The 9,105-nt window shown below is 36.8% G+C and overlaps 3 protein-coding genes across 3 annotated transcripts; 2 read left to right on the plus strand and 1 right to left on the minus strand.

Annotated features, from left to right (window-relative positions):
* Positions 1 to 779: 779 nt before the first annotated feature.
* On the plus strand, positions 780 to 1,824 carry hbae3 (hemoglobin alpha embryonic-3). Its single transcript, XM_051887699.1, has 3 exons — positions 780 to 1,223; positions 1,311 to 1,518; positions 1,625 to 1,824. Exons 1-3 carry the CDS (start codon positions 1,129 to 1,131, stop codon positions 1,751 to 1,753), a joined length of 432 nt encoding a protein of 143 aa, XP_051743659.1. The 5' UTR covers positions 780 to 1,128; the 3' UTR covers positions 1,754 to 1,824.
* Positions 1,825 to 4,844: 3,020 nt separating this feature from the next.
* Positions 4,845 to 5,769, minus strand: LOC127509168 (hemoglobin subunit beta-1-like). The gene is made up of 3 exons (XM_051887689.1): positions 5,617 to 5,769; positions 5,322 to 5,544; positions 4,845 to 5,068 (listed from the first exon to the last, which is right to left on the minus strand). The coding sequence occupies exons 1-3, from the start codon at positions 5,706 to 5,708 to the stop codon at positions 4,940 to 4,942; spliced, it is 444 nt and encodes a 147-aa protein (XP_051743649.1). The 5' UTR covers positions 5,709 to 5,769; the 3' UTR covers positions 4,845 to 4,939.
* Positions 5,770 to 7,875: 2,106 nt separating this feature from the next.
* LOC127509174 (hemoglobin embryonic subunit alpha-like) lies at positions 7,876 to 8,764 on the plus strand. Its single transcript, XM_051887697.1, has 3 exons — positions 7,876 to 8,157; positions 8,255 to 8,462; positions 8,547 to 8,764. The coding sequence occupies exons 1-3, from the start codon at positions 8,063 to 8,065 to the stop codon at positions 8,673 to 8,675; spliced, it is 432 nt and encodes a 143-aa protein (XP_051743657.1). The 5' UTR covers positions 7,876 to 8,062; the 3' UTR covers positions 8,676 to 8,764.
* The last annotated feature ends 341 nt before the right edge of the window (positions 8,765 to 9,105 follow it).

Genomic DNA, 9,105 nt, shown 5'->3' on the forward strand with positions numbered 1-9,105 from the left:
AGTATAAAGCTGTACATAATACTAATTAATTGTATTTAAATAGAGTACACTTTAATGACTCTCTCTTAAACACACTTTTAAAAAACGTCCACTGTAGTTGTCAAAATAAAAGTTTTAAACAAAATACGGGAACATAAAATAACACTTTTTATTCATTTAAACACTTTGAAAGTGTTTCATAGGGTCCACTCCCAGTTGAGTTTTAACACTTTTGAAAGTGTTGGCACATTCTAATCGAGTTAAAATGAAATTATACTCAACAAACTCTAACCAGTGTAAAATAAATGTTACATTGATGTATGGGTATTATAAGTCAACTCACTTAGTGTAATTTCTTAACTCTAATATAGTGTTCTTTGTTTCAATACTATAGGGTGTAAATATGGTAAATACACAACTACATACTATTTGGATGGTGGGGAACAATGTTTTATCCAAGGGTTTAAAATATATCAGCTGATCAATGCATAAATGACAAAAAATTTGTCAATCCGTCCATTTTGTTTGTCAATTTTCATTAAAGTAGCTAAATGTATCAACATAGGCAACAAAAAGCACACTTTTAAGTTCATTTTTAATGTTTTAATCATATTTTGTCATGCTTTAAAGAAGTCTCTTGATAACATGCTAAAGCACATGTAAAGTTCTTGATTATAATGTGTTATTTGATATTAGCTACATTTAAAGTTGATATATTTAAAATGTACTAAATTGCAACTTTATCATTACACATATATATATATATATATATATATATATATTTAAAATACATGACATACAAGTTTCAATAAAATGTTATTCAAGTAAATTTAAGTTTACCCTAAATGCTTGTCAGTATAATACCATATTTCAAAGACAATATAATTTTGTAATTAGGCCTATAAAGATGTGCTTAAATCCTACTTAAGTGGGTTTAAAAAAAAAAAGCACTCTTGAAAAGCAACTCTTAAAACAGCTGTGGCTTATCAAGATTCAAGATATTTTCCCCACTGGTCTGCTTGGGAGGTGGAGTCAAAAATTTGCGTTCAAAACAATGCCCTTCTCTGCTTTAAAAAGCCCTGCCAAAAAACTACAGATTACTTGAGTTTTTTTTTGGCAGCCTGTCAGAGCTAATCGAGTAGCCTAACCATGAGTCTGTCTGCAAAGGACAAGTTGGCGATCAAGACCTTCTTTGACAAGGTTGCCCCTAAAGCTGAGGAAATTGGCAACGAGACTTTGTCCAGGTAATGTGAAATGTTTGTGCGTAAATGAGCGGATATTTATAGTATAAACTGCTATTGTAGCCTATCTAATTTTTTGATTCCTTTCAGGACTCTGTTCGTTTACCCTCAGACGAAGACGTACTTCTCCCATTGGGCAGACCTGAGCCCTGGTTCTCCTCAGGTGAAGAAACATGGACTGACAGTGGTGAAGGGGGTCTTCAGCGCTGTGGAGCTGATGGATGATCTCAAGGGTGGTCTGCTCACCCTTAGCGAGCTTCATGCCTTCATGCTTCGCGTGGACCCCGCTAACTTCAAGGTTCGTTTTGCTGAACACATTCGTCTGAGGGTTTTATTTAATTTCCCATTTCAATAAAAGTATATATAACAGTATATATTAACCGAAATGTTTTTTTCCCCTCCAGATCATCAATCACAATCTCCTCGTGGCGCTCGCGCTGATGTTTCCTGATGACTTCACTCCTGAGGTGCATGTTTCTGTGGACAAGTTCCTCGCCCAGGTCAGCCTGGCTCTGTCCGAGAAGTACCGCTAAAGTCGACCCTGCATTCATCTCTGACGCGACACTGTATTCGCCTTAATGAGAATGAAAATAATAAAATGAAATGTATGAAATCAAGCTCTTTTTCTTCTCTTTTTTTTCTACACACAAAACATACAACTGATCTGATATGTAGGCCTACTGGTTCTTTTAAAATAAAATAAAAAATAATTGACTTGACTAGGCTACTTTGGCTAACAGTTTTAAAATAAGAAATCTACTTATGTGTTTGTTTATAACTGCAGCCATTTTTACTCGCAAATAAAATCAGTAGGATAGGCTACTTCATGAAGTTAGGCTACATTTATTTATGACAAAACACTAATAATCATATGCGCCAGCATTCTCAACCCAAACTTTTAGCAGTTCAAAACGTGCTTAAAATATTGACAATTTTTTTTATTTCATGTTTTTATTTTATTTTTTAAAAACTACTTGAACTTGTTTATTAAAGAACTTCATAAAAACACATAGTTCAGACATGAAACTCTAACCAAGCTGGGGTGCATTTTCCAAAAGCATCGTTATCCAACTAACATCGCAAGTTCCGTCCTTACTAATATTTCAAGGATTTGGTGTTTCCCAAAATAGTTCAAACTTGTGTGGTTGGAACTTCAGCTCTCGAGCTGTGGTTAAAAGCATAGTTTCTTGTTTGTATGACATGTGGACTTAATAAATCCTAATATCTTGAGCAAAACATGCAAGCTGACATTAAGTACAATATCTTTTATTTCGAATATATACAAATGTCATTTACATATTTTAGTTTGTCAAGAGATTTAAAGCGCAGTTTTTGAAGAGTGTGCAACAAAATAAATAAAACAAAATAACTGAGAAAAATGAGAATTAGTCCTCAAATGCCATGTCCCTAATTTATAGCAAAATAATCTAGCATTAATTCGATCTCAAACGGATTCATTTAAAGAAGTTATTACTCCACCACCTGCGTGACATCATTCGCCAACATGGCTGAACGACAGGTTTGAGACAATAGGGTTTCGGGAAACAATGACTAGCTAGTTGATTTGTTCAAGGATGCATCGTACTATGGTAGTCGTTGTACAGAAAAGCACCCCTGACTGGTTCTTCCGACACCGTGGCACCAGCAAAAAGAGGCTACAGCTACAGGTTTTTACTATGCAAAAAAAAAAAAAAAAAAAAAAAAAAACCCTCACCCCAACCCTAAACCTTTAATAAGTACATGCAGTTTTATTACACTCAGTGCTTAAATTTATAATTACACTGTAATACTGACACCTTAAAATAAAGTGTAACCAAAAAGCTCACAGAAAAACATTGACATAATCAGTTATTAATATTTCCTTGGTTCTCTCTTGTAGTATAATTTCTATGTATGACAGCCTGACCAAAAGTGACTGAAATTAAGAGTTTATATTTCACAACTAGTTCACATCAAACAATATTCTTCTTAATGAAGGCCTGGGAGGGTTCTCTCTAGTTTCCTGTATCTAGAACTTAAAATAAATATAGGCCTGCTGTACATGAATAGTGCGTTTTTGGGTCTTATTATTCCGTTTTAATTGCCGATCAAGTAATTATATGAAAACATCCAGACGTACCCCCATTAACTTTTACAGACCTGATTTGATTTCTTCTTTAAATAGAAAATTAACTGTTGTTAGTTATTTATTGTGAGGCATTGCAAATGAAACGTTTGTGTACATTAGACATATTATTATGGCGTCTTGTTGCCTTTTTAGTGTGTTGTAGGAAGGGCGGGGAAACGGTTTCATTGCTAAATTAGATACACAGGCTACTGTGCCAAGACTGTAAGAGATTCAAGCCTTCTTATCTGATTAACCATTCCTGACACTGCACCTCTCTGCAACAGCCGCACGGAGAAAAGGGGGGGGGGGGAAAGAAAAGAAAATTGTTTTAACTGGAACCGAATTTCTGGAACCGACCATCTGTCTGCTTATTTCGTACAAACAACAGGTAAAATGTGATAACTTTCTCTCTTTCTCGATCTTTCGATCTCTTTTTAATTTTTATTAATGAATGAATTAATTAATTCATTCATTCATCTGTTTATTTATTGTTTGTTTGTTTGTGTGTTTGAAAACGGGGTGCTACATGTGATTATAACTGTTGGCTAAATGTTTGATTCCATTGTAGCTTTTCATTCTATAGCAAATATGGTCAAGACTGTTAGGGTGAATTGTATTATTTAAACTGTTTAATGACACTTTGCCAAGACAAAACCCTATGTTTTCCATTATAGGCCTATATAATAGTCTCGGCAGTGTCTCGGCCGTAGGCCTGCCGGATTTTCTGGCTTTGTTTATTATTATGGCAGCAGCTGCCTGACAGGATCAGACAGGGTGCGTTTCCCTAAAGCATCGTTAACCAACTATGGTCGCAATTTCCGTCGTTTCCGTAGTTCAAGGATTTGGTGTTTCCCGAAACCACAGTTCCAACGAACATTCGCAAACAGCATCACAAACTTGTGTGGTTGGAACGACAGCTCTCGAGCTTTGGTTAGAAGCATTTCTTGTTTTTATGATGTGGATTTAATAAATCCTTATCTTGAGCAAAATAAGCAAGCTGGCATACAATACATATCTTTTATTTCGAATACAAATGTTTTTTACATATTTTAGTTTGTCAAGAGATTTAAAGCACCGTTGTTGAAGAGTGCGCATGTGCGTACTTGCTCTGGTAAGTAAGAACGAGCCTATGATTGAATAAAGCAAAATAACTGGGAAAAAATGAGAACTAGGCTACTCCTCAATTTCCATATCTGTAATTTATAGCAAAAAAATGTAGCATTAATTCGATATCAAACTGATTCATTAAAAGAAGTTATTACTCCACCATCTCCGTGGTTGAAAGACAAATTTGCGACATTTTCGCGATTTCTTCAACGATGCATTGTATGCGTGAGTTATGTCATTGTATGGGAAAAGCACCCCAGGTTTGTGTGTGGCGCTGTCCAATGCTGAAACCAGCAGGTCGGAGATAAATGGGAGTCAATCACCCTCTGTGAGTTAGGCTTCCAAACAGATGCTTATAATCAACAATATAAAAACACATAACTAAGAATAAGGACAACAAACTTTGCGTTCAAATTTAGTTGTTTTATTTGAGCATAATCACAGAACACCAGTGATCGAAGTTGTTTGGGGATTTCTCTTTAGCTTTTGTGAACCAGATGTTCAATTAATGGTACTGTTTTCCAAGTGCAGAGACTACGACTGCCAGAAACTTCTGCCACGCTGCTTGAATGTCCGGAGTGAAGGCACGACCGAGCTGGGAAGCCACAACAATGGTCAGGCAGTCACCGAGGAGCTTTGAGGAGAAAATTACAAGGTGATCAGAATGGTTCACCAACAATAATTACTTTTTAAACAGAATGTACGTTGATTTAGGCTGAATGTAGGCACTGCCTATTGCATGTATAATGCATTAGTGGGAGCTGAATGGTAGAATACAATTCCAAACACACACGTGGTCGAATTCGAAATTCGAAAGAGAGGCCATGAGAGTTATTTAGCCCTGCCTCGTCCCTTACCAACATTCAAATTCAAAAGCAAAGACCCACCCTGAAGTTGTCCGGATCCACGTGAAGCTTCTCGGAGTGCAACACGCTCAGGGGCGCATAGGTGTTCTTGATATCGTCCATGTTCTGGACCGCTAGCCTGAGTCCATTGAGCACAACCTTGCCGTGAGCTGCCACTTTTTTGTTACCCATAATGGATGCAACATCACTCAAGGACCCAAAGGAGCCAAAGTAGCGTTGAGTCCAAGGGTACACGATGAGACATCTGAGGAGAAACACGTGTAGATGTACAGCAGGCAAACACATTGCACACATTCAACAGATTGGGCACACTCACCTTGCCAAAACCTGGGGCCCAATCACATCGACATTGATTTTCCCCCACACGGACTTAATGGCCTTGCGCTCAGCGTCTGTCCACTCCACCATGATCAGTTAGATACATTAATGCTGCTATACCGCTGATTACTTAGGTTGCGTTTATTTATATAAGTCACCCGCCCATCTATCATGTAATCCTGCAAAACATATGTCAGCAATTCTGCTCAAATGACGTTAATCCAATCTGAAAATTAGCTTTTCACTTAGTACTTATCAGCGCCACAACACGAGCAGCTTTAATGAGCCAAAATTAACTTGAACTGAAGGAGAACTGATATCTTAATATCTGTGACCCATAAACAGTCACACAGCGCAATGCGAGGCAGTAATAGAGGTCTACCTTCCAGAGTGTAATCCTAAAAATACTCCTGCCTGTTATTTGCAAAAGTGCCTTGAATGCTTGTTTCAGTTGTGTTGATTAGTGTAGTTGATTGGGGGGAGGGGTGGCAATACCAGAAATCTCTGACCTTGTGGGGACATTGATGGGCCCCATGTGAAAACAGCTTATAAATCATAGTAAATTATGTTTTTTGAAAATATAAAAATGCAGAAAGTTTTCTGTGAGGGTTGTGTTTAGGGATAGGGTTAGGGTTAAGAGATAGAATTTAGTTTGTACAGTATAAAAAACATTATGTCTGGATAAAACTTAAAAACCCAACATGTGTGCGTGCATGTGTGTGTTTTTTTTTATATGATTTATGTGGACACAAATTTGCATAAATACATGGGTATTACTGGAATTACAACGTAAATGTGGTTTATGAGGTCATTTCCTGAGTCATTAAAATGGCTTAAAAACGTACTAAACAAGATTTTATTAAGAATATAAAAATGCAGAATGTTTTCTGAGGGTTGTGTTTGTAGAGTATAAAAACCATCACACGTATGGAATGTCCTCATAATGATAGGTGCACGAACTTGTGTGTGAGAGAACATAAAAAAATATGCTGAGACCTATATTAAAAAACAAACAAAAAACGGTCATTTGGCAAATGTCAATCTTTTGACAACTTGTGATCATTTGTGATCACTGGTCATTTAAAGGGGTCACATAATGCCACTTTTACAAGATGTAAAATAAGTCTCTGGTGTCCCCAGAGTGTGTATTTGAAGTTTTGGCTCCAAATACCCCACAGATCATTTTTTAAAGCATGTTAAATTTGTCACTTTTTGAGGGTGAGCAAAACGCTCCGTTTTTGTGTGTGTCCCTTTAAATTCAAATGAACTGCAGCTCATGTTGGCCGATTTCAAAACAGTGCTTCGAATCTTTTGTTTCGAAACAATGGTTCGGATGAAATCACGTGACTTTGGTGCTCCGAACCACTGATTCGAAACAAAAAATTCGAAGCAGTGTTTTGAAATCGCCCATCGCTAGATCGTTAGACGTAAATATGTCTTTAGTAGCTTTCTGGGCATTGAAAGTGTAAATTAACTTGCTGGCAATAGAGGCCTCACTGAGCCATCGGATTTAACCAAAATTATCTTAATTTGTATTCTGAAGATGAACGAAGGTCTTACGGGTGTGGAACGACATGAGGGTGAGCAAATATTGACAGAAATGTCATTTTTGGGTGAACTAACCCTTTAAGGTAATCTGGATAGTTCAAATCATCATTTGATGACTCCAAACATTTGTTTGTTTATTTTTTTATTTATTGTTTTGGTTGAGAAATTTACAGAATGAAATATACATACAAGCATATTGTAGACAACAATTAAACATGTCAGGTGTAATTCGTGTTTCATTCAACTTTTTACTTTCATTTATTGTTTCCAAAGTCCAGTTGCAAGTCTTAAAAAGCTGTTGAACTGTGAGCTCCATAATTATCTGCACTTAAGTGAGACGCCCACAGACAAGAACTTCTTTTGATAACAGGCCATTTCAAAGATAACACACATTTTCCCAGCAAGGCGTGGCAAGAATTGTACAATGTTTAATTGACATACAACAAAGTAAATTTGAAATCATTTGATAAAATCAAGCGATTTTATAACACAAAATACAAGAAAAGAAAGAAAGAAAAGAAAAATAACATAACAAGCATGCTAATACACGCTTAAACAATGTTATATATATAAAATGTAAAACAAACAAAATAAAATGAAACAAAATAAAATGTTTATAGGGGTAGCGCCTTATGTTATTCATTAAAATAACAGATTTATAATTATTAAATTAATTAACTTCAATTTAACGAATTGCTATGTAATTCAATAAAAGTGAATATTTACCAAGTATATCATGAAATAAAGTCGGGCATTTTGGCAGTCTTCCAAAGTTTGATAAGTCATCTTTGGGGGTGTGAGGATGGTCTTGGGTGTTTCTTCCTGAAGGCAGTATAAAACAGCCAGTCCTCTTGCCGGCAGTTTACAGAAGTTTGCTGCAAAGTCATCCTTCCACGATGAGTCTCACTGCCAAAGACAAAGCTACCGTCAAAGCCTTTTGGGCCAAGATCGCAGGAAAAGCTGACGACATTGGTCATGATGCTCTTTCTAGGTAAGGTTCATTATGGTGTGTTGTAATATGCTAAGTCGTAGCCTAAAGTTTTCTTCAGACGTGTATCTTGAGTTCAATTCAATGTGTTTGCCTATAGGATGTTGGCGGTCTACCCACAGACCAAAACCTATTTCTCTCACTGGAAAGACCTGAGCCCCGGCTCCGCCCCAGTGAGGAAGCACGGGAAGACTGTGATGGCTGGCGTTAGTGAGGCTGTCAGCAAAATCGACGACCTTACTAATGGACTTCTGAACCTCAGTGAGCTTCATGCTTTCCAGCTGAGAGTTGACCCCGCCAATTTCAAGGTGAACGCAATGAAATTAAGCTGATGCTGTCATACTCTCGTAGTCGCGGTATAACCTGAATTCGTTTTCTGTGTTTTTCCATAGATTCTGTCCCACAACATACTCGTGGTTCTGGCCACTCTGTTCCCCACCGATTTCACTCCTGAGGCCCATGTTGCTATGGACAAGTTCCTCTCTGCTTTGTCTCTGGCTCTGTCCGAGAAGTACAGATGAGCGCGCATTGTTGTTGTTCGAGACCAGACGAATGCCTGTATAAACATTCTGTCTTATTATGATGCAATAAATGAGTATGAAAAACTTTAACTAAACGTCTTTGCTGCATATGTCTTCAAGTCATTAACCACTTGTCAGCAAAATAGGTTTTAAAACATCGCTTTGTTGTCATAACGTGAACACAATTAGCGAATGGAGAGAGAGGAGATACGGCACAGTCTCACATCAGAATACAAATATTGTTTATAACTGTTTAATACTTTCTATAGAACTACCATCCAATGAACATGAAAGTATTTGTTGTTTTATGGATACTCATGAACAGTTTTACTACAAGTCTGGCGTTTGAAATAAAAAATAAATCAACCACAAAAATACCCTTTAATTATAAACCTTTAAATGATGATATAATTTCTTAACCACTAAGCAT

This window comes from Ctenopharyngodon idella, chromosome 3 (assembly GCF_019924925.1).
Source record: "Ctenopharyngodon idella isolate HZGC_01 chromosome 3, HZGC01, whole genome shotgun sequence".
NCBI classification, from domain to species: domain Eukaryota; kingdom Metazoa; phylum Chordata; class Actinopteri; order Cypriniformes; family Xenocyprididae; genus Ctenopharyngodon; species Ctenopharyngodon idella.

Excerpts from the sequence above, each read along its gene's own strand:
- hbae3 (XM_051887699.1), top strand. The coding sequence starts at position 1,129 with ATGAGTCTGTCTGCAAAGGACAAGTTGGCGATCAAGACCTTCTTTGAC. Across the intron at positions 1,224-1,310 it reads GGCAACGAGACTTTGTCCAG|GACTCTGTTCGTTTACCCTC; the intron begins GTAATGTGAAAT and ends GATTCCTTTCAG. Across the intron at positions 1,519-1,624 it reads TGGACCCCGCTAACTTCAAG|ATCATCAATCACAATCTCCT; the intron begins GTTCGTTTTGCT and ends TTTCCCCTCCAG.
- LOC127509168 (XM_051887689.1), bottom strand. The coding sequence starts at position 5,708 with ATGGTGGAGTGGACAGACGCTGAGCGCAAGGCCATTAAGTCCGTGTGG. Across the intron at positions 5,545-5,616 it reads GGGCCCCAGGTTTTGGCAAG|ATGTCTCATCGTGTACCCTT; the intron begins GTGAGTGTGCCC and ends GTTTCTCCTCAG. Across the intron at positions 5,069-5,321 it reads TGGATCCGGACAACTTCAGG|CTCCTCGGTGACTGCCTGAC; the intron begins GTGGGTCTTTGC and ends TTCTCCTCAAAG.
- LOC127509174 (XM_051887697.1), top strand. The coding sequence starts at position 8,063 with ATGAGTCTCACTGCCAAAGACAAAGCTACCGTCAAAGCCTTTTGGGCC. Across the intron at positions 8,158-8,254 it reads GGTCATGATGCTCTTTCTAG|GATGTTGGCGGTCTACCCAC; the intron begins GTAAGGTTCATT and ends GTTTGCCTATAG. Across the intron at positions 8,463-8,546 it reads TTGACCCCGCCAATTTCAAG|ATTCTGTCCCACAACATACT; the intron begins GTGAACGCAATG and ends GTTTTTCCATAG.